Source organism: Petromyzon marinus, chromosome 13, assembly GCF_048934315.1.
Source record: "Petromyzon marinus isolate PM22_M1 ecotype Great Lakes invasive population chromosome 13, UKy_Petmar_22M1.pri1.0, whole genome shotgun sequence".
Taxonomy (NCBI): Eukaryota; Metazoa; Chordata; class Hyperoartia; order Petromyzontiformes; family Petromyzontidae; genus Petromyzon; species Petromyzon marinus.
In genome coordinates this window covers 13718142-13742248 of record NC_133679.1, presented here as the reverse complement: position 1 = coordinate 13742248, position 24107 = coordinate 13718142, and the positions used below count along the sequence as shown (strand labels likewise).

Below are 24107 nucleotides of genomic sequence, written 5' to 3'. Positions count from 1 at the left end.
TCGCAATGTGGAATTCCCACCGCTGGGCCCGGGTCATAAATAATAAATGAGCACCAAGGCCTCAATGCAAATTTTAGCGAGAAATCGCGTTGACTTTGAACGCGGGAAATGCATTCGTCATCGAATATTTCCGTAGCTAAATATGCGAAACGGATCTATACGCCGGCGCTCAGGTGGCGACGCAGATCGCGGTGCTGATTGCCAAGGTGGCGCGGCTGGACTGCCCACGCCAGTGGCCCGAGCTCATCCCTGTGCTGCTGGAGGGCGTGCGCACACAGGCCATGCTGCCCCAGCACCGTGCGCTGCTCACTTTCTACCACGTCACCAAGGTGCTCGCCTCCAAGCGCCTGGCCGCCGATCGCCGTCTCTTCCAGGAGGTGAGCCGCCCCCCCCCCCCCCCCCCCGCCCGCCCTACGGTCCCCCCCCCCCCCCTTCTTTACTCACCGATCGTCATCGCGGCGAACCTCATATCGAGACGTCATTCGCTCGTCACGCACGGTCAGCGAAGGACCGTTGTGCCAAACGTGTGACCTCTTGCGAGAGCATTCGCGTTATCTGAACTTGCTGCCATACGAGCGTCGCAAGACGTGGACGCACTCGTATTCCAAGACCTGTTCGATTTCCAATAGGCTGTCACCAGATTAATGAAATAATTTATAAAGAGGGACGATACAAAATAGATTATTCAACAGTTTGTAACCAATTTATAGCCTTTAATCCACGATCCAAGGAGGGGGTACTTTGACCATATTTCACCACGCTGGGTTGGTGAAGGCTGCAGGGGGGGTGGGGGAGGAACGGTGAGGGTGGGGGGGGGACCCCAAGACTGGGTCGTATGTGAAATTATTATTTTTTTCAGCAGGAAGGGCCTAGTGAACTATGCTCTATTTCATGGCCAGGAATCAAACTGAGGTGGCCCGGTTCCTCAAGCATCGCGCTAACCCCCTGTGCCACCGCTCCAGCACTAAAGAGTTAATAAATAATAGGTTCTTAACGCGAATCGTGACCCTCCCATAATTGGACGATTGATAAATTCATTGGGACGGGCAACGGTGAATCAATGTCATTCCTACTGATTGCAATTGTATTATCTTTTTTTAAACCCTTTGTTTCATCGCAAGGTCCTGTAGTCTTTTTGCAGGTTCGCTTACATCGCTGTTATAGATCGGACACACACGCAGACTTTTTTCCTCGGGCACTCCACGCTGCCCTTTATGCGAAGCCTGCAGGCTCAAAGCCGGGTCCTGCTCTCGTAAGCGCTTCTTCCCCTTGAGAGAGCTCCCGCTGCCACTCTTATTGCTGATCTTTGCATGATTAATGTCGCCGGTTCAATGTAGCGATTGCTGTGTGTGTGTGTGTGTCAGTGTGGACGTGTGTGTGTCTTTGTTACGTGGAGAGATTCTGCGGTGGTTGGCGCACTGCGCTACAAACCTGGCGATTCTCTCTCAAGGCCAATAACAGTGGCAAATATGAATCGGTTGAGGGTCTACCCCTAGGTTGGCTCGGCCTTATATAAATTACCTGCTGCAATATGTGAACATCAGTGCTTGGAGAGACGAAGGTGCCTGCCACACCCCACCCTAGGTGCTCACTAACAGCACTTGCCCCAATAGTCTGTTAAGGCTATATGGGGAACCTTTGTCGTATGTCTGTCCTTGTGTTATAAACATGGCCTGAACATATTTTGGTGCTGTCATGTTCAGCTACTGCCTTTACAGTACCTTGAACTCCACTTATGTCAATGGATAATCCTTGTTTACACTATACATTGAAACTGTTAATGATCCATTTAGAGGTAATATTATAAATTCTGCTGTATTGCATATTACGAAAGTAGCCACGTTACTTTTTGACCGCGGGCCCTTTTATGATAGCGTTGACCTTTTGTTTGTACGAATCCATCCACGTTTTAGTACACACGTGTCACGGTGTTCTGCGTGGTGCCAATAGTGAGCAATTTATTTATTAATTTTCATTTTGCTAAGTGGCTGCCCACACACACACACGCGTACACATGCCTTAGAAGAGAGTGTGTGTGGGCTGAGCTAATTAAATGGCAAAAACAAAAAAAGGCGGTCGTTTTTTTCCCCCCCGACACCGCGACCCCTGCGCGCCACGTGCACGTGGGGCATTGACGTGGCACACTAGCAACCTTTGTGTGTGCGCGTGCGAGCCACTCGTTATGGTTAATCACCACGCCTAAGCACGGCTCGTCAGCTCGTGCTGCAGCCTATGTTGGTGCGAGCCAACGCGTCTCTTACCTTCATCAGCATTGTCGTCGTCATACCAAAAGAATCACCGCCTCTGTTTTTTTCTCTCATTCATTTGTAAAAAAAAAAAATTCGCCATCTGGCCAAGGTTTGGGCAAAACCGAGCCCACTTTTCACCCCGGCAACTGGAGAGCACAGAATAAGTGTTACTAACCTCATATTAAAACTAACAATGACATATCTGAGAATCACAATTAAGCGACAAACAATATATACTATAAAACATAAGAATTAAAGTAAAAAAAAAGTCAACCTCGAGTCTCATTTATGACTTCACCGCTTCCTTGTGAAACATAGGCGGTGCAACTAAGCATTCGATTAATCGTCGTCAATTTGTTAATTGGGCTCGCGATGTGCGCCTCAAGATTTGCGCGTGTGCCAATCGCGTAAGGGTCAGTTTGTACGTCGTTTGTCAAGGTGGCAATATGTGAACTACCCTGCCTTGTATGCAGGATCGTGTGGGTTCAATCTCGACCCTGAGGCCTGTATATTTGGAGTTTGCAGGTTCTCTGTGGTCGCGTGGATTTTTCTCCAGGCCCTTCGGTTTTTTCCCTCCACACTCTGCCCTAAATTTCCACATGATAAGCCGCTTTTTGCTGAGCAATAATTAGTAGCTAGGTTGCTGCTGTTAAAGAGCTAGAATAGTTCAGTGGGTCTTACCTGGTAAAATAAAAATAGCTGGTAATGGAATTGTAGCAAAAGGAGTGAACGCATCCAAGATGACCACCACCGTGGAGATGTATCTTGAAATACAGCATTGGCTATCTTAAAAATAACAATAAAAGACAAAATTACAATCTTCATATTATAGGTGCTACTCTTATCACTGTAAGAGCTGTTGTCACTTCTGCTGTTGTATTTATGTACGTTGAACTTCTTTTGCACCGTACGTAGCCAACCGTGCTGATCGGAGGTGTTGCTGCTGCTCTATCTAACAGCTGCTGCTGAAATAGCTGCTGTTGATGTATTAAAACTGGAGAAAGTCGCCCTCCAACAACAGTAGAGGGCAGAGGAGCGACACTCGCAACGACGAGCAGAGCGCCGGGCGGCTAAAATGCAGCAAGTTGGCACAGTCGGGGGCGCAGGTGGTTCATCTGCTAGTCATCTCAGTCGCTAAACCCATGGCACCTGGGTCTGTCCTGTGACCTGTCAGCGAGCCTTCGACACTTCACGCGGCCTCGAAATGCACCCGGCCTGGCACAAGGGCAGTGTTGGCACCACCGCCACTTAGTGGTGAATTTCGACTGTTGTTGTTGCTGCTGCTCTATTGAAGCTGGTGGTGCTGGTCTATTAAAGCTGGTGCTACTGCTGTAATGACTCCTACTGCTGCTGCAATCGCTGCTGTTTCTAACATCGCTCCCTCGGTTCCTCTCCGCTGGGCGTAGTTGGCGTCCGGCATCTACGGCTTCTGCTGCTCGCTGTGGACTCACTACACCGAGTCCTTCCTGCAGCAGGTGGCAGCCAGCGACCAGGACGCCACCGCTCACTCCCTCGAGCGCACGCTCCTCTCGCTCAAAGGTTTGTCGCTCTTGTATATATGTATGTTGAATTTCTTTTGCACCGTATGTAGCCAACCGTGCTAATCGGAGGTGCTGGGGAAGGACAACAAACTAAACACAAATAGCAGTTCTAAAGAAATAAGTTTTCAATCTAGATTTAAAAACGCATAGCTCCAGTGGCTTCCTAATATCTGAAGGAAGAGTGTTGCAGATGGCCCCAGACGCACATCTGAAAACGCGTGATCTGACCGTCTTTGTTCGATGGTTAGCCAAAAGCCGCTGCAACGATGACCAGAGTTCACGTGATGGTTTATGTTCCTTGACGAAATTAGCAAGGTATTGTGGTTCATTTGTGGCAAGTACTTTGTGTATAATGAGTGCCACCTTATAATTTATTTGTTCGGCAATCGGAAGCCAATGCAGCTCAGCGAGCACTGGACGGACATGGTTGGATCTTGCAGTACCCCTCATGACATGTGCCAAAGAATTTTGTATACGCTGCGGTGGACGGCGATGATGATGACGACGATTACGACGATTACGACGATGACAACGATGACAACGATGACAATGATATAGTCTGTGTACGTCGATGCAAGCCTGCGGCTTGTCCGTGTTTACACACCAGTGGTTGTTGATTTTGCCATTAGATTTGTGGTTGACGATGCAGGTGCTTCTGTAGTTTGTGTGATTTCTGGTTCGCGATCGCTCGGTCCTTTCTGCGTACGAATGTTGAGCCGCGGAAGGCTGAGTTGCGGTCGTTGGGTTGTGGTTCAAACGTTTCAATTAGGATTTTTTTTCGTGAACTCGGTGAGGACTCAAGACACCCTGAGATGAGGCTCGTTTGCAAGAGTTGACCTGGTTTACCGATACGACCGTGGCAAAACAAATAAAAATAGGACCACAAAAGAACTGTTGTCACACGAGAAATTGGAAATATTACACAAAAGTAATTCTCTGCAGCACAAATCGACTCGTGCAGTTTAATCTCCAGATTGAACACAGCAAATTACAAAACAAGGTCACAGAATATTGAAGCATTAGACAGATATATGGCAGTTACTGTAGTACTAATATGTCAACAACCAAGGGTATGTATAGGTTGTTGACTCTTGTGGTGTACGTGAATGAATTCTTCCAGTGGCATGTAATAGCACACACACTGACTCGGCCATCTTCATAATTGACGAACCACGGTATCATCATCATCATGAAGATCATCATAGTGAACACACATGCTCACAACGGCATCGGGGTTGTATTCATTATCATCAGTGGAATTAATAATAATTTCACCTTTGGACGCACCACACAGTATTCACTTTCTTTGGGACACGAGGAACCACCGACAAGCAGGAAGGCAGCCACGCAATGCGTCGTCGCCAACAACAATTTCCCAAGGTCTACAGTCCTCCATTTATACATATTAAGGAGTTATGAGCCAATACATGAGCACTTATACTGGTAGGAACGAAGTTGTAAACTGAGTGTACCAGCCTGCGATAGATTAATGTGTCCGTTCGTCCGTCCCCTTACAATACTTTAACGAAGTGAAATCTCGTGCTGTTGGGGTGTAAAAATTAAATTGCGCAAAATTCCAATGTTCCTACCAGCCCACCCTGCAGGGACCTGTTATGTGGGAGAAAACTCGAGCCCCCCCCCCCCCCCCCAAGAAAACCCACACGTGCAAGGAGGAAACACTCTATCCCGATTTTTATTGCTCCATCTCCACGGGTGGTTCTCTGTGGGTGCATTTTCTCCTTTGGCTGCGGTTCCTTCACGTCGTCAACATTTCACTTATCTGTGTACATTGCAACATTTGGATTTCATTCACTGTTATCACCTTGGCCTGTATATTTTTTTAGCCGTCCTAGTTTAGCAGCTTCCCTGGACCCTCGTGGTCTAATTGGTTAGAATGCAAAGTAAATAAATTGACACCTTGTTGTGACAGCTCCTACAGTGAATTAATCAATCTCATCTGAGTCTCCACCACCACCACCAAAGACAAAGTTCCCCCGTATAGCCTTCACAGACTCTTGGGGCAAATGCTGTTAATGAGCACCTATGAAGGCTGGCACAGCACACGGGACGGTGGCCAGCACAATGCCTGGCCGCATTTATCTCCCCAGTGGTGATCTTTACACACTGGACCGGGTACTCGTTTGTGGCTGAGTATATTCAGGGGAGACCCAGGACTGATTCAGATAATTTTCACTGGCATTGGCCGTGAGTTGGAACCGAACTTGGGGTGCCAAGTTTGTTGCGCAGCCTGTTAACCACTGCACTACCGCCGCACTACCGCTTCCCACCAATAGCAATAGCCGCCATCCACGGGGCCTGTGCCAGGCCAGGTGCACTTTGAGGCCACGTGAAGTGTCGAAGGCTTGCTGACAGGAGGTCTCGGGACGGACCCCCAGGTGCCATGGCTTGGCTGACTGAGATGACCGGTTGATGTACCAGTTGTACCCCCTACTGTGCCACCATCTCAACCAACACCACCGCCTTGCACCACTCCTACAAAACACGCCCCCACATGGCCCCGCAAGCCTCCACTCCTGTGTCAACTGTCGAAGCCTCCGTGAGTTCCCGTGGCCTCCCAGCCATCGCACGAGTTGACATTTCATTTCATTATCCCCCCTCCACCCCCACTCCCGACCCTCCCACAGTGCTGAGGAAGCTGACGGTGCACGGCTTTGCGGAGCCACATGGGCACGCAGAGGTCATGGTAAGATGCAAATATTTCTGTCTCTCTTCTCTTTCCCCCCGTTCCCTCTCTCCTCTGCCGCCCCATGCCCCTTGTGCTGCCCCCGTCACACACAAGCACACACAACAATAACAGCACCCCAAGACAGCTCTTGTGCCAGGCTAGGTGTGCTTTGAGGCTCCGTAAAGTGTCAAAGGATTACTGGGAAGAGCATGCCAGATGACAGACCGAGGTGTTGATGGATTAACTGGCTGAGATGACTGTCAGGCACAAAAAATCTTGGATTCCCTGGGTAGCCTACACAGGTGGTTGGGGTAAGTGCCATTAGCAAACACCGATTAGGGCTGAAACGGCACATGAGGAGGTAGATGGCCAGCACCTCACCCGGCCGCCTTTGTTTCCCTCATGGTGATGTTTATACATGGCAGCAGGTACTCAATTGAGCACTCATTTTAGTATCTGCTAATCACCAGGACTGATTCAGGTAATCGCCACTGGTGTCGGTGGCCGTGAGCGTAAATCGAACTCAGGTCTCTGGGTTCGTAGTGTATCGCGCCAAGCGTTACACTACTGCTCCAACCACTGCATATACAAGCTCACGGATGTACACTGGTACAGGCGGCCCATTTGCAATACTACCAATCACCACCACCACCACCGGAGTCTAGCCAATTAGAGGATCCGTTTTCTTCGTACGCGCGAGTGCAAATCGGAATGCGGCCAATTAGCGGCAGTAGCTGTGCGATTTGGCCGGCGAAGAAGCTGAGTCGAGCCCGTAATTGCAGCTTCTACTACGAATGCAGAGCGGGGAAAGGACACGGATGGGAATTAGGCCAATTAGCGGCCGTTGATAAGACAAGCGGTGCAAGAGAGCGGAATCTTGGCAAATTTGTAATGATGTTTTGTAACGCCTGCGCAAATTGGAGTCCAACTAGTTAGCGCCCGTTTATAGTTCAGCAAAAGTTTTAGGAGAATAAGCAATATATGTTCTTGCTATATATTTTTCTTAGGTTACGTAACGTATTGATATATCCATTTAATTGGTTTTCATTACCTTCGTTTTTCATTTTTTGATTTAAAGCTTTCGTGACTGCAGGGATTCATATTCTTGGTTCTTTCGGTAAAGTCACGTAGAAGGGAAACAATAAAATAATACAAATATTAAACAATAAAATTCTCACCACGTTTCGACAGCAACACAAGCAATCATCATCAGGTGTGAAAACCACAGCAAGAAAATTTGAAAAAAGTGGCGTTTTTTTAACGTTAGCACCACGGAGAGCGATTTGGCAGTTATTCAGATGGACGAGTCCATCTATGTTCGGAAAAGAGGAGGGGGGAGACGAAAATAATGGATGCGGTCTGAAAGCCACCGTAAGCGTGAACAATCAATTACGACCCGAAATTGTTTATCAAATCCTTCCGATGATTGCTAAGCCAGAATCCATCTTCTCAGTTGAAATTGTCTCTGTTTGTATATGTGGATAGCCTCATGAACAAATGTCTCATGGTAGCCAGATGGCTTGCAAAGAACCTCTGTCTTGGAGAAGTCAATGTCATGTGAGCCTACTGAATTATAACAGTGATCTTTCAGAAACCACAAAATATTATTAAACTATATAAATATATTTTTTATTTTACCAGGTAAGGCCCACTGAGCTGTATAGCTGTTTTCAGAAGTGACCTGGTCACAAATAATAGCTGAACAAAGTGGCTGATCACATGGAAATTTATATCAGCCAATACTCTAAACGCATGTCTATAAATGTGGAGGGAAAAACCGGAGGACCCGGAGAAAAATCCACGCGACCACTGGCAGAACATGCAAAGTTCAAAAATACAGGCATCAGGGTGGGGGTTGAACCCACAACCTCCTGTATACCTGGTGAGGTAGTTAACATCTTGCCACCGTGTCACCCTGTAACACAAGTTGCTTGGCAGTCATAGTTGTGCACTTTTACAAGTGTCTTCGGCATCGTGTGAGCTTATGGTGGGGAGGATTGGAAACCCAACGAGCCATTAGCTCGCTGTATTTGGTGTTAAAGTAGACCCCCCCCCCCCAGCGACCTGACTGCCTCTTAAACCGCGAAAATAATTAACGCGCACCTGCCCTGCACGTGCTGCTGCTGCTGCTGCCACTGGTGTCATTGTCACAGCTTTTATCTGAGCATTTTAACGTCGGGTCGCGATAATTTAAACAAGTGGCCGATGTGTATGATCACAGGCTTAGCTCCCATCTGGTTGAGTGTGCAAGAGATGTACTACAGCCAATTTGGTGTTGCCGTTTTTTTTCTCCTACCAATGCACTCTTGTCAATTACAACCGCAATAACAAAAAGTGATGTGGAGTATTTAAAAAAATATTTGCACCCTCTCCCCCCAAACATTGTTGTTAATGTTCTGTGCGTGGAACATCATCGCAAGCCGTGGAAGTAGAATGCATTCTCTCCTGCTGGCTGGAGTCAACAACTTTGGAGTTTTCCTTTTTTTTTGCACAAATTTGGGCTACGATTGTGGTACTCATAGCGCCTGCAGGTACAACGCTATATTTTTTTCCCTCGAATTAATATTTTTTTCCCCTGAATTAATGTTTTTAGCAGTAAAGGGGATGTCTAATAACTTAAAAACACATGTATCCCATGGCAATTATGGAGTATGACTGAGTGAATGCTGTTTGAAGAGACAAAGGGGCAGCACGTGCTTGCCCAGTGCTTGCGTCCCCCCCCACCCCAACTCCCACCCTAACCCCCCACCGTCCTCCACCATCCTCCACCCCCTTTCCCACTTCCACCCCTCGCACCTCCCCTAACCTCTGCGTGAATCCATCGAAGCGCGAGTGGCTTGGCTGCCAGCAGGCTCGTGACCTCCGACCCTAGGCCACGTCTCGGACCTTGGGTTGACGACTTGTCAGACCGTGTTAGCGTCTCGTGCGCCGCTGGCTGGCGGGCGTGCGTGTGTCCCACCAACACGGCCGGTGCGCCAATCTCTGCGGCGGCTTGTTATAATGTGCACGCACAATCCTACACTCAGTCTACTGCCAAACGAGGGTCTGATCACGCGGTGTGGGCCGTAGGGGATTTGTTTAAGCATGTTTCACCCAGAGCTGATGAGTGTGGCATGGCGAAGGTGAGCATAGACGTGGGAGCATAGAATTGTATTGCACACCAAGAGAATTTGCCGCTCTTGCCCTCCGCTGCCCACCGTATAGCTCGGCAGACACCTATGATGATCTCTCCTGCCTGGGTGGTCAACGGTCCCCACCACTATCCAGGCTCAACTCTGCTTAACTTCCGAGGTGTGACGAAATAATTGGGTGCATTCCGGGTGATTGGTAACAAGTGGCGTAATTTAATAATGCCCTTCGTTTACGCAGGAGAGTCTCTGGGATGTTTTGGCCATTTCCATTGATGAGCATTTGTCTTCATGTGCCAAATAATGATTTGTTTATTTATAGAAAGCAAAGTGGTACAGCACTGTGTAAATATAAGATAAAACGTTGTTGCTTCTTGGAATTTATATAATAAATTATAGATTAATAGAAAATTATGACTTTGTAAATATATTGTCTCACTTACTTTCCTGAATAGGGCCAATTACCCAAAATATTTAGACTTTTAACTTTCTATACGCATAACGTCAACACTCATAAGTAATTAACATGTTATTAAAAGTTGTATTTGCGATCTTTACATCAATAAGGTTTTTCCGATTTGGCTCAAACGACTAGGATGAAGAATGCCTCCCATATGCCACATCAGTTATTGTAGTTGTCTGACCTTACTTCACCACACTGGCAAGTGCAGGTTCAGTGAAGTTTGGCGGGGGTGCCCAAGCACACACCGATGTTAGTTACGGTCGGGAATCAAATGGGGGTCACGGGGGTTTAAAGCGGTCCAGTGCACTTAAACATTTTTTTTTATTTTACCAAGTAAGGCCCGACTGAGCTGTATAGATCTTTTTCAGAAGCGACCTGGCCACAAATGATAGCTGAACGAAGTGGCGTATCATGTGGAAATGTATATCTGCCAAATACCCGTGAACGCATGTTGATTCTAAATGTGGAGGGAAAAACCGGAGGACCTGGAGAAAAAGCGACGCAACCACGGGGGGGAACACGCAAACTCCAAATATACAGACATCAGGGTCGGGATCGAACCCACGACCCCTGTATACCAGGCGATGGAGATAAGATCTCGCCACTGTGGTTTCCCCCTGTGCAATATTCATCATCAACCATGATCAATCCATTGCTGCACAAATAGCATTCCTATCTTATACCGCACAAATCGACAGATATATCGCAAGAATTACAGCTAATGTTATTTGACGGAGTAGTTAATTGATTGATACTTGGCTTGTGAATAAATAGGTTGAATCTGTATTATTTTTTTTTTTTACCCCGTACAATTTCTTCTTCTGCCATATTTCACAAAAGCACTGAACGTGGGATCCCTGCCGTTGGCAAGAGGGAAAGCTGCTTAAGTTGATACCAGGCTGTGCCGGTCACTGCACATCCTTTGCCTTCCCTCTGGTAGCAGTCTGGGCAGATTTTCAGCTGGCACAGCCCCCCCTGGGTCACGCTGGGCTCGGTGTGTCCTTCAGCACGCGCTCTTGGTCACTGTGACGGACGCGCCGATGTGTGTCCGTTTCTCTCATTTGGCCAGGCCTTTCTGAACGCCGTGTTTGAGAGGATGCAGCAGTACCTCAACTGCCGTGAGTATGCGTTACAAGTGTTGATTGCGCGCTCTGCGCCGAATGTCCTCCGGGTTCACGAGTAGACTTATGAGCAGAGGTGGCACGCAACTGCATCGGCCTCCACCATAACGAATGGAGGTATACCGGATGTGGTGTGCCAGGTGCCGAAATATTTCACAGGTTGTCGATTTGGACATATCCGGCTGACGGGGATAAATAAATTACCGGTTGACGTGTGCCACACTGGCAGCATCGCCGAAACGATAACAATAATTACGCTTATGCCACCAGACTCGTTTTCGAGCCTGTTAGTCACAATCCCGATGGACAATTTCCCCCACAGGGTGAGATATAGCTAACAGCATTTTGGGAAAGTGCTCACCTTTTTTTTCATTTTGCGAATCTATGGTGTTCTCAGAGCAACCCGCCCCCCCCACCTGTGCTTGGACCTATGATGCATTGTGCCGAATCAAGAGAACAAAATAAAAAGAGGCATTTGGTCCAATTGGTGGGAAATGCTCGCAATTGCGGGAGGTGCATTTTCCGTTGGAAGTGCACGGATAAGTGGTCTCGTCCTTCGCGCTGCACTATGGGCAGCCGAGAGTTTGTCCGTGATGGTTACAAATTGTAGCTTGGGTTGCCGCCGGCCTGGTCTGAGGGTGCAGTGCTCTTGGTTAAAGCTCCACAAGTTAAAATGAGGGTGCTTAAAAAAATATTTTTTTTCCCGGTGACCATGCTACAAAAAAAAAGGTTAAAACCGGTTTGCACTGGTTTTCCATGCATATAGAAATATATGGAGAAAACATAACGATCTCACATTTTTAACTGTCAAACAAAGGGAGCTGCCTCGGTGGCATGGTTCGGCACTGTCACCCCGCTGACCTCAGCAGTGTGTATGGGTATGTTAGGTCGTTACATTTGGTGGGTAATAGTGTGGGTATGCCCACCTCTTCTACCACGTCTGGTCAGCGTGGAAGAGCAGACCAGATAAACCTCTAGAGCAAGTGCTAGTGGAGACCCGGTTACATCATAGACACCTGGTCACAGCAAACAAAATAAATCGTGAATAAAACAATCCGAAAAGAACTGTTCGTGGTCAGGTTTCCGAATGGGAAGGTCGTGCATCAACAGCGCACAGCTAGCACAACAAATATGAGGCTAGCAGAACACAAATAACATAGTTATTACACCTGCGTTAATCAGAGCGGCCACTGGATTTGAACCGCGAACCTCTGCAAACAATTGCCAAACTTGCTGCCGCTGGGCCGTGCCACCCGCCCCTACTCACTCACCACGCTTGCCGTGTCATGTACCCTAACTATATTTTTTTTTCCTGTCACCATCACCCCCACCCCCCACCTCCCCGTGTTCCCCTTCTGAAGTAAGAACTATCACAGCAGGCCACCCGTGCAGAGAGAAGCTGGAAAAAGCAGTCATCCTGTGCACCAAAGTGGTAGGTTTGCATATGGAACCCCAAACAGCGGCCCTTTGTTGTTGATGATCAGCCGTGATCAATCCACTGCTGGATAAGTGCCTCCCCGAGCCATGACGCCAAACGGCGGCCCTTTGTTGTTGATGATCAGCCGTGATCAATCCACTGCTGGATAAGTGCCTCTGTGAGCCTTCCCCACCTGTAACGGTCCTGCGCTGCAACGATCCACCTTGCACATGCGCACGAGCCGATTTCAATGCTCTCTTGTCGGCCATTCCATCAGTTTACCAGACGCATGCTTCCTGGGGCCATGCGTGGCATCTATAATGTCTGCATGCACAGCGATGATCTAGGTTGTTGTGGGGACGGGATGGCCCGGATAAAACAAAAACGCGCGTAATGCAAAGCATTTGTTAACGGTGTTGAAGATGTAGAATTTGTCTGGGGTTTTGTTGCCTTTTAAAATCATCGGTTTACTTTACAACGTGGCGGTAGTCACATGGTGCAACTGAGTCACTGACCCTCGATGAGTGTGGAGCAGCTCACAAATAAGCGACTTAAAGTAAAATACAAATATATTTTCACATAGTTGATCGAGCATTTCATCCAATTTGTGTGTACATTTTGGTTTTGTAATGGTGGAGCAAAAATGTAAAATTATTCATTATTTTGGCAAGACATAATTACTCTTGTCATTAAATTGAACTTTGCATTCATAAAATTAACCATCCTGCATGTCCACTGGTTGGGTGATTTATGATTTGTCGTTCATTCGGGAGTTTTTTTTTGTTACACCATTTAGGCAAACCAAAATAAAAAGGCGTGCCGTGCGCAAATTAACGTTCATTGTACGCAGCGGTACAATACGGAGTGTCCTCTGCATGCCACCTGGGAATTGCAATCATCTCTCCAGTGAAAATACAATGAAGAACAGCGGAGCGTAAAGCCGTACACAGCCACAAACGGTAAAAACAAAACGTTTACCGAGCGCCCGTTCCACAGGCAATTCATCATCGAGAGCACGATATGACATTTTTACGCTCCGCGCATCCCACGCGGATTAATTGTCATCGGTAGAGTCTTGTTACTGGCATTATTAACTCCGTGGGTGTATTTATACGATGCTTGAAATCCCGTCTGCGGAGGAATAACTGCGATTGGGTGGGTGGCGGTGCAGGTGTGCGCGCACTGATAAGCAAGTTCCGCCTCTCGGCTTTGCGCGTGTCCTCAAACGGCTGCTGCTTGCCGTCACGGCCGCACCCGTTAATCGGGCGACATGCCCGCTCACCGCGCCATCGCCTGCGCTTAGCGGTTCCCCCGCCGAGCCTCTCGCCACGCGAGTGTAGGAACTGCGCTCCGCCGCCGTCGACGCCACTAATTGATTCCATCGCTCGGGCCGCGCCATAGTGCGCCGAGAAGTGTCGCTCACAAAAGTGGAGTGTGCCGACATGAAAGGTCAGCGGTTTTGTTCCCAATTAAGGTTGATGCCACGTTGTGGGAGATTGTGCCATTAGCGAAATACGTGTGGGAGATGGTGCGAACGACTTTGGGGCCACCTTTGAGGAGCCGTTGACTCGCAGTTTCGATTGGCGCGGCTAGAAAATGCGCCCGTAGCGTGGAGTGGGGTCTGGGCTCGGAGTGGCGGTGACAGGTTACAAATTTTGCATGTCCGCGGCCCATTAATTAGCCTCAAGATGCGTGCCTTTGCTTCGAAGGTCAAACTCTTTCCGAGGCCCTCATGCACTTCGTCGCTCTGTATTTTTAATTCGGATCCGGAGTGTGGTGGGTTTTTTTTTTCTCTCGCCATGTCCTTGTGAGAAGGAAATGAATGGCCTTGGCTGTCGAGCATGTTTTGGCATAGAGACACGGATAAGTAAGTACATCATGTCTCATTTGGCAGCCATGACGTGATTAAATAACCCACCGCCCGTATAATTGATGTCTTTTTGAATGCCGTATTTATTTTGTCGTTTTTATTTAAATATTTCTGTACGCGGCACATACGTCCGCGCGGAGCGCTGTAATTCTGCGCCGCACGGGAATAAATCAACGGGGGTTCCGCTCGGATTGTGAGAGAGCGTGATTTACGACAGCGAATCGCTCATTCTAGCCTCGGACCGTCCGCCCGATGGCCTGACTTTCACAGAGGTCACCTCGTCGTCTCTAGCGCAGCCAGGTGACGGGGGAACCGGTCCCGCTGGAGACGTGGCATTTTTGGTTACGACCGCCTGGTGCCCGTTGTCCGTTCGTGGTGTTCGCACCTCTTTCGCCGCTCAGGCGAATTGTCGCTCTGTTGCGTCCGATTACCTTTGTGATTGGTGCCCTTTTAAAGTTTTTCGTTTTTCCATCCGCGCGTTCACTGTCCCGTCACCGCGTCTGTGTCGCCCGCCTCTTTATCTCATTCTGCGGATCGCAGTTCTTGATGTGATCCCAACAAACATAGTGCTTTATTTTGGGCCTCTGGGGCGCGCCGCGCTTGCGAGATGTGATCTTCCTCGCCTGGCACGCAGGAGGTCATGGGGTTCGATCTTGGATCCTGGCGATGCTTGTTGTATATTTGTAGTCTGTGTGATCTCTCTTTCCTCATTTTTGTGGCATGTATTTTTCTCCGGGTTTCCCCCGGTTTTACCCTCCGCTTTTAGAAACATGCGTTTAGGTTATTTGGCTGTTGCTATGAATTCCCACATAATATAAACCACTTGGATGAGCAATCACCATGTGTGGCCAGGTCACCTCTGAAAGAGAGCTTCTAGCTCAGTGGGCTTTATTATCCACGTGTTGTCCTGAGAGTAGTTTTGCAGTTTTTACGGCTCTAATTAAGTTAACTACTTATCACTCAGAACTGCGTTGGTGACATTGCTTGTTGTGGAGATGTCCTACACCAGTGGTTCTCAACCGAAGTCACGAGGACCCTTGGGGGTACATGACAATATCCCAGGTGGTACGTGAGGTAATTTATAAATGTGTGAAATTATATCATACACGAGAGTCATTGGTGAATAATCATGTATGAATCTGCCAATATAAAATAACTTCGATAAAATGTTAATCCATATGGTAATGTAGAACAATGTTAAAGACATATTCTTAGTTTTTTCGGTAAAGTCACGTTGAAGAGAAACAACAAAATAACAAAATATATATAAAACAATAAAAAATTCTCACGACGTTTCGACCATAACTCAAACGGTCATCATCAGGTGTGTCGGTTTGCATAAATTTATTTTGAAAACGGCATATTTATTTATATATATAAAAAAATAACGTTTGCGTCACGCGCAACGATGGCAGTTTGCCAGGACTAGTCCATCTATTTTTTGAAAAGAGGAGGGGGGAGACGAAATTTGTTTTTATGTATGCTGTCTGAAAGGCACTGTAAGCGTGAACAATCAATCAAGAACTGAAATGATTTATCAAATCTTTCCAATGATTGCTAAGATAGAATCCATCTTCTCGGTTGAAATTGTCTCTGTGTTTGTATATGTGGATAGCCTCATGAACGAATCTCTCATGGAAGCCAGATGGCTTACAAAGAACCTCCGTCTTGGAAAAGTCAATGGCATGTGAGCCTACTGAATTAGAACAATGATCTGCTACGGCCGAGGTGTTGGTCCTACCGTGTTTAAGGTCTGCTTTATGTTCACGAATGCGGTCCGAGATATGGCGTTTGGTTTCTCCAATGTAACTACTACCACAGAGGCAACTTAGTTTGTAGACACCAGGGTATTGTATGTCCGGAATCACATCTTTTACAGACGGAACCAGATCACGGATTTTATGTAATGTGTTGAAACGGACCTGGATCTTGTGTTTATTCAAGATTTTGGAGATCTTTTTTGTGATCCCAGCAATGTAGGGTAAAGTGATGGTTTTGAAAGGCTCCTCAAGAGGGTTCTTCTTCATGGTTTGAGTGATAGCTTTGCGGATTGTATAGTCGGAGTAACCATTAGCCCTAAGAGCTTGGTGTACGTGCTTGAGTTCACTGCTTATGTGTTCCTGGTCGGATATGCATTGGGCTCTATGATACAGAGTCTTGATGAGAGAATTCTTCTGTGATGGATGGTGGTGGGAATCCGGTTTCAGATAAGCACAAAATAATTTCTGATTCAACCGCATTAATTGATCAATCTAAACAGTTTTCGTTGAAACCTTCTGCTGCCAGGCCACCAAGATTATACGGCTTACCAAAAATACATAAAGTTGATACACCTCTTCGTCCCATAGTCTCTACTATCAGCTCCCCCACCTACAAACTAGCTCGTTTTTTGTCTGAAATCCTGCGTCCTTTCACTGGAAAGACCACCTCTGCGGTACAAAATTCTACTCACCTGGTATCAACAATCAAGGGTATTTCCCTGTCCCCAGACGACCTGCTTGTCAGTTTTGATGTAGTTTCCTTATTCACCAAGGTTCCTGTACCTGACACCATTGCAATCATTGAAGACTTGGTTCATCAAGGACTAAACACTGAGGTACCCCCCCTGGTGAGACACTGTTTAACCAATACATACTTCACTTGGAATGGAACTTTCTACAAACAAACTGAGGGCACCCCAATGGGCTCCCCCCTTTCTCCAGTTATAGCTAACATTTTCATGGAGAAATTTGAGACTGACGCCATCCAGACTGCCACTCTGCGCCCAACCTTATGGAAGAGGTACGTGGATGACACTTTTGTCATCTGGCCACATGGCCGGCCTGCTCTAGACAAATTCTTCGACCACATCAATTCCATACACCCAGCCATCAGATTTACCATGGAAGTCGAAATAGATGGCAAGATACCTTTTTTGGATGTCCTAATTAAAAAGAGACCTGATGGTTCAATGAGCCACTCTGTCTACAGGAAAGCTACCCATACGGATGCTTATCTGAAACCGGATTCCCACCACCATCCATCACAGAAGAATTCTCTCATCAAGACTCTGTATCATAGAGCCCAATGCATATCCGACCAGGAACACATAAGCAGTGAACTCAAGCACGTACACCAAGCTCTTAGGGCTAATGGTTACTCCGACTATACAATCCGCAAAGCTATCACTCAAACCATGAAGAAGAACCCTCTTGAGGAGCCTTTCAAAACCATCACTTTACCCTACATTGCTGGGATCACAAAAAAGATCTCCAAAATCTTGAATAAACACAAGATCCAGGTCCGTTTCAACACATTACATAAAATCCGTGATCTGGTTCCGTCTGTAAAAGATGTGATTCCGGACATACAATACCCTGGTGTCTACAAACTAAGTTGCCTCTGTGGTAGTAGTTACATTGGAGAAACCAAACGCCATATCTCGGACCGCATTCGTGAACATAAAGCAGACCTTAAACACGGTAGGACCAACACCTCGGCCGTAGCAGATCATTGTTCTAATTCAGTAGGCTCACATGCCATTGACTTTTCCAAGACGGAGGTTCTTTGTAAGCCATCTGGCTTCCATGAGAGATTCGTTCATGAGGCTATCCACATATACAAACACAGAGACAATTTCAACCGAGAAGATGGATTCTATCTTAGCAATCATTGGAAAGATTTGATAAATCATTTCAGTTCTTGATTGATTGTTCACGCTTACAGTGCCTTTCAGACAGCATACATAAAAACAAATTTCGTCTCCCCCCTCCTCTTTTCAAAAAATAGATGGACTAGTCCTGGCAAACTGCCATCGTTGCGCGTGACGCAAACGTTATTTTTTTATATATATAAATAAATATGCCGTTTTCAAAATAAATTTATGCAAACCGACACACCTGATGATGACCGTTTGAGTTATGGTCGAAACGTCGTGAGAATTTTTTATTGTTTTATATATATTTTGTTATTTTGTTGTTTCTCTTCAACGTGACTTTACCGAAAAAACTAAGAATATGAATTACTGCAGTCACGAAAGCTTTAAATCAAAATTTAATGTTAAAGACCTTTCTAAAGCAATTGATCGTGAGCAATGTGCTTTTCAAGAGTAACCAGCGAGCGTGAACAAATTACATCACACATGCAGAGCGTCCGTAGAATGTTTTTTATTCACTTGCAGTTACCAGCTAGTTAGGATACGTCATAAAATGGACAGTTGGTTACAATGATAATAGGTTTTTCCACTTTTATCTAGCAACAAAACAGGTGTTAAGATGTTAAAACACCAAACTGAAACCTTTTACAAGGAATCATGTCTGCATTAACCACAATACTTGTGGTCAGAATGCTAACAATAAACATACTCTGATAATACATTGGCATTGTCCTTGAAACTGATTGGTCCACACCAGAGACAGCTTTCTTTTGAGCCTCGTCTCAAACGGTGTTAGACCAGAGGATGCCAAAAGGCGTACATCCCAAAGACAATGCCACTATCAGAGTAATGAGAGCTCGGGATGAGCATCTATATCATGGGACCTCCTTTGCCAGTACCAAAATATGAGAATAGGTTTTTCCCCTTTTTTCTGGCAACAAAACAGGTTACAATATTGATGTTCATTATTCATACATTTATTTCTCAGAACCATGTTGGGTCATGCAAGGGGGTACTCTATTGAAACAAAATTCAACAAGGGGGGTACAGTAGCCAAAAATGGTTGAGAAACCACTACAAGTGTAAAGCAATCCTTTCAAACTTTAAATTCGAATAAAACGATTGCAACGAGCCGTGTGGCTCCTCGCTCCCCGCGTTTCCTCTCCCCGTGTGCGTGCGTGTTTTTGCCATGCGTGTGTGTGCATGGCACAAGCGCCATGGTGACGTCACCGCCACTTAGTGGCGAACGACGATTGTTGTTTGTGGGGAGCGGTGGCAAAGTGTTTAGCTCGCTGAGCTCCATACCTGGTGAGCCAAGTTCAATTAACCACTCAGGGCCAACGTCAGTGATGAATAATCTAAACCGATCCTGGGCCTCCGTTTATGTCAACTCGCCCTTAAATACCTGGTGTGGTGTGTAACCATCACCGCTGTGGATACAAAGGCGGCCAGGCACGGTGTTGGCCACCCACCCCCTCGTGTCCCGTCCTGCCGTGCCGGCCATCGTAGGTGCTCGTTAACCGGCATTTGCCTCAACAGTCTATTAAAGGATATATGGGGGGGGGGGGTTCTTTATGTGTGCGGTGTGCAGCTACTGGACTTCCTTGAGCAGCACCCGTTCTCGTTCGTGCCGTTTGTGAGCCGCTCGCTCGAGCTAGCCGTGGGCTCCGTGTTCGCACGTGCCGAGGGCCGGCCCGCGTTTGAGCGCTTCACCGTGCAGTGCATGAGCCTCATCAAGATGATCGTCAAGAACGACTCGTACCGCCCATCCAAGAACCCCGAGGGTACTGACTTCTCACCCCCCCCCCCCCACTTGCATGTTTCTTCCACCCCCCATGTCCCCCACTCCCCCCCCCCCCCCCACCGTGCATCTCTTCCACCCCGGCCTTCCTTCGTCAACAAAGACGGGGAACACCACAGCTGCCCTTGGCTTGCGCTGCGACCTGGGCCAGCGGATGCCATTGCTGTTATAAATTTTTAACATCGGCGTTATCTCCGTTGGAATGTCACGAGAGTTACACAAGTACACAACATGGTACGGGTCGCCCAGCTCTGACATAGTGCTGTGTGACCGACAGACAGCAAGCCGCAGACTATGGAGGCGTACCGTGTGAAGAGCGCCTTCTTCAACTACCAGACGCTGACGGAGATCTGCCGCCGTCTCGTCTCGCACTACTTCCTGCTCACGCCCGAGGACCTGGCCATGTGGGACGAGGACCCGGAGGGGTTTGGTGAGAGCTCACGCTCCTGCACAAACGTGGTGGTGGTGGTGGTTGCGTAGGCCTTGAGTCCAGACCATGTGCGGTATTCCCTCGTTATTCACGAACTTCCTTTCCGCGATTTTGGATATCTGAGAATCGCATCTGGAAGTCTTCACACTGCATCGTGAGATAGAGCGGAAGAAAGTGATGAGATAAAGTGAGAGAGAATGTGATGTGAGAAAGTGATGAGAGATAAAGTGATGAAATAAAGAGATGAGAGAGATAACTTCTCGATGCTTTAGAAGCATCTGCAGACTTTGTGTTTACGAGATAACACTTCAAAAAGCTTTATAAGCATTTTTTTGTATAATGATAATTTTCATGTATTTAATAGCTTATTTATGAATTTATTTAAGGTAATTCATTGAAAAGATAGGTTTCCATAGGCCAATATCATTATCTCTGAAATTTGCTATTCACAAGCATCTCGAGAACGTATCCCTCGCGATTAACGAGGGGAACTGTATTTCACTCGTCGGTACCACCTGAGGTGTGGTCGTCACTTTAGACGTTACAATTTCTTTGTGTTGCCAATAACAGTGAATTTACTTGATAACCACTTGAAGTGAGTGGGTTGATCATGTAACTCACTCATATTGGGCATGTAGGTAAATCGTAAATATGGCATGTCTGATTCACGTGACACTTATTAATTGGCTGTGTTGGGTGGAGGAGGATTTACCACGAACAGTTTTGCACGACCTGACCCAAAATGAAACAATTATGAATCGGGTGAAGACCGCATTGCTGATAAAAATGAATGTCAAATTCAAAGATTCGATTTTCCCGCTGCCTCTGTGATGCTATCGATTGCCTCGTTCGAAGATATATTTCCATTCAACTCGGAATGCGAAGTCGGCCAAAAAATATCAGCCAATCTGAGTTGAATAAAAACACAGAAATGTGGTGTCGGGTTGGGGGGAGGGAGCGCGGCAGGGGGTGCAACTTGACAACGTACTGTGTTACTAAACAGGCCATAGAAGTCGATATCATGGAACTACTTCTGAAATCCTGATTTTTTTAAATTTACATATTCACAAGAGGGGATATGCTGCACTTTACCACAATTGTGTTACAGTCTGAGCAGTGTTGTTCTTTACTCTCAGAGTTAGAGTTCAGCCAAATTAAGTGCAAAAACATATCTCATGATCTTGCGGTGTAGCATTCCATCTAGCTCCTACTTATGAGCTAATTTCGTCATTCCATCTACGTGCTGAACGTGTCCATCCAACTGGATAATTATTGGCTAATTGATGATGTTGAAGTGAAAAAAACCAAGATTAATGCTATGGGTTTTTTGGTGCCGTCATTGGTGACCACACTGGAAGCATCAACTCACTGCTACGCTTGAGAACCCAGATTCCAAGCCAGAATCTCAGACTGACTGGTACCAGTGTACTGGTCCTGGAGCCACTGGGCCCACCTTTACTGCTAGAGGGGTTTATAACATTACTAAATTTCACGACGTAGATTTGGAAAGTCAGTAAATGAGTTGCTGCATCATTAGAAATCTTTCACGTTTAGCCACAATAAATGCCTCTGTCTCTATTCGAACCCAGTACCCATTCGCGGTGCTAGCTCTGACCTTTGAACCCCCCCCCCCCCGCCCAACTCCAGGATGCAGCTTCCATTCGAGTCGCTTCATCGTTATTACAAACAATATTTAGCCACAGTCGATGCCTCTGCCTCGGATAAACCCCACAGGTGTGACACTCTAATTTGCTGAAAGCTTCTCTAATAATCACCTGACCTGTTCCGCGTAAGAATGTGTGGTTAATTAAACCGTCCGCAGTGCACGATAGTAGTTTATAATAATCGTGCCTCCCTTGCGGTGATTGATTAAATGCTCGCTTTTTTAAATTATTTTATTCCTTGCCGTAACCTATTGTGCCGTTAATAAAGCATAATGTTTATTGGAGTTGGCAGTGCGCGCAATACAGCGACACGTTTAACGACTTTTTTGTGGAAGATAAACACTCGCGCAAGCAGCCGTCATGATGCCCTTTGCCGTCCAACGTGGTTACATCATGGTAACTCCCTTGCCTGGTATGCAGGAGGTCGTCGATTTGATACCGACCCTGGCGCCTGTTTATTTGGAATTTGCATGTTCTCTCTCTCCATGGTTTCGTGGATTTTTCTCGGGGTCCACCGGTGTTTCCCCTCCACATTCAGAAACTTGCATTTAGAGTATTGTGCTGCGATATATTTCCACGTGATAAGCCACTTTGTTGAGCTACCATTTGTGGCCTGGTCGCTTCTGAAAAAGAGCTATATAGCTCTGGGCCTTATGTGGTAGAATAAAAAATAGTTTATATCATTGGGCTTTTTGCTGACAGCGGACCACAGTTGGGCACTACTGATGCAGAGAAAACAAATCATGGTAATTTAGGACTGGTAGTTTCCGGAAGTGACATTACTATTATTGAACAAGCCCTCGTGCATAAACTAGATATCTCCAGTTATTTAGATTTCATCCAGCAGTGGATTGATCATGGATGATGATATAAACCAGCCAAAGAGTGCGCAATCTTGATTTTAAAATGTCAAATATGATTTCTTGCTTATGGGCATTTAGGCAGTGCACATCTTCCGTTTAAAAACCCTGAGCCAGTGGTGGAAATTCCACAACCCTATGCCGGGGAGGGGAGGTGAATTTATCCAGAGGAACAACCACTGTGAACTTCCTCACAAAGTGGTGCTCATTATCTTCCCCGGAGGTGTGGAGGGCCCCAAGTCTAACCCGAAACCACGATACCAACTCGTGACTTCTCTGTTTGCGAGCTACTCGCTCTACCCCTGAGTCAACTGGCTGGGGGTTTTTTTGAACGCACGTAAATGATTGTGAATTAATACATTAAAAAAACACGCCCTGTTAACAAATGAAATAAATAAAAACCCGTGTGATTTCCACGTCCATACAGGCATTAAAACCATAGGTATCTGGCTGCACCCCCCAACATTTTCACAGTTCATATGCTTCCCCCCCCCCTCCACTGAATATCCTTAATAAAGCCCCCCCCCCCCGCCTTGTGACTCAACATGTCACTCAACCCCCATGGCTACATGACCCACCCCCAACTCCCCGCCCAACATTAAAACCCTTCCTACTCGGCAGCTGTTAATTCGCACAACGCGCGTTCAGTGCAGCGAATAGAGCCACGTGTAATTGTGTGCTTGCCCCGCCCTTTTTTTCCTTCCAGCCATTGAAGAGAGCGGAGGCGATTCCTGGAAGTACAGCCTTCGGGTATGGAGAAGCGCTCGCTCGGCTTCCTGGCTGCGGTTGCTGTTGTATTGCCACTGGAGCTTTGCACTTTTAAATCCCCGATTGAAAACCCATTTCTTTAGAACTGCTTGTTGTGTTTAGTTTGACTGTTCCACCCCCCCCCCCCCCTCCTCCGAATCTCCAGTTAGCACAGTTGGCTAAGTAGAGTGTAAAAGAAGTTCAATATACATACGTGCATACTTGTATACAATATCCATACACAAAATACAAGATACCCCCCCCGGAATGCCTTTAACAGACGGTTGGGGCAAGTGCTGTTTGCATGTACCTATGAAGGCCGGCATAGCACATGAGGGGGTGGGTCTCCCCAGTGCTGATATTTACACACCACAACAGGTACTAATTTAAGGTTGAATCGACCTCGGGGAAGCCCAGGACATATTAAAATATTGGCCACTGTTATTGGTCGTGAGCGGAAATCGAACCCGGGTCACTGGGTTCGTTTGCGCAGGAC

At 46.9% G+C, this 24107-nt stretch overlaps 1 protein-coding gene across 3 annotated transcripts in view; it reads left to right on the top strand.

Annotated features, from left to right (window-relative positions):
- The window catches only part of IPO11 (importin 11), a 92865-nt gene that overhangs the window by 15618 nt on the left and 53140 nt on the right, over nucleotides 1-24107 (top strand). For 2 of the 3 annotated variants that reach the window (XM_032953626.2, XM_076066886.1), the window contains exons 5-12: nucleotides 174-377; nucleotides 3656-3788; nucleotides 6436-6494; nucleotides 11137-11185; nucleotides 12550-12620; nucleotides 19701-19893; nucleotides 20188-20340; nucleotides 23571-23614. In XM_032953626.2, coding sequence (XP_032809517.1) covers nucleotides 174-377; nucleotides 3656-3788; nucleotides 6436-6494; nucleotides 11137-11185; nucleotides 12550-12620; nucleotides 19701-19893; nucleotides 20188-20340; nucleotides 23571-23614 — 906 coding nt within the window. The remainder of the gene's footprint in view (nucleotides 1-173; nucleotides 378-3655; nucleotides 3789-6435; nucleotides 6495-11136; nucleotides 11186-12549; nucleotides 12621-19700; nucleotides 19894-20187; nucleotides 20341-23570; nucleotides 23615-24107) is intronic. The other variant, XM_076066887.1, reaches the window with a different exon arrangement.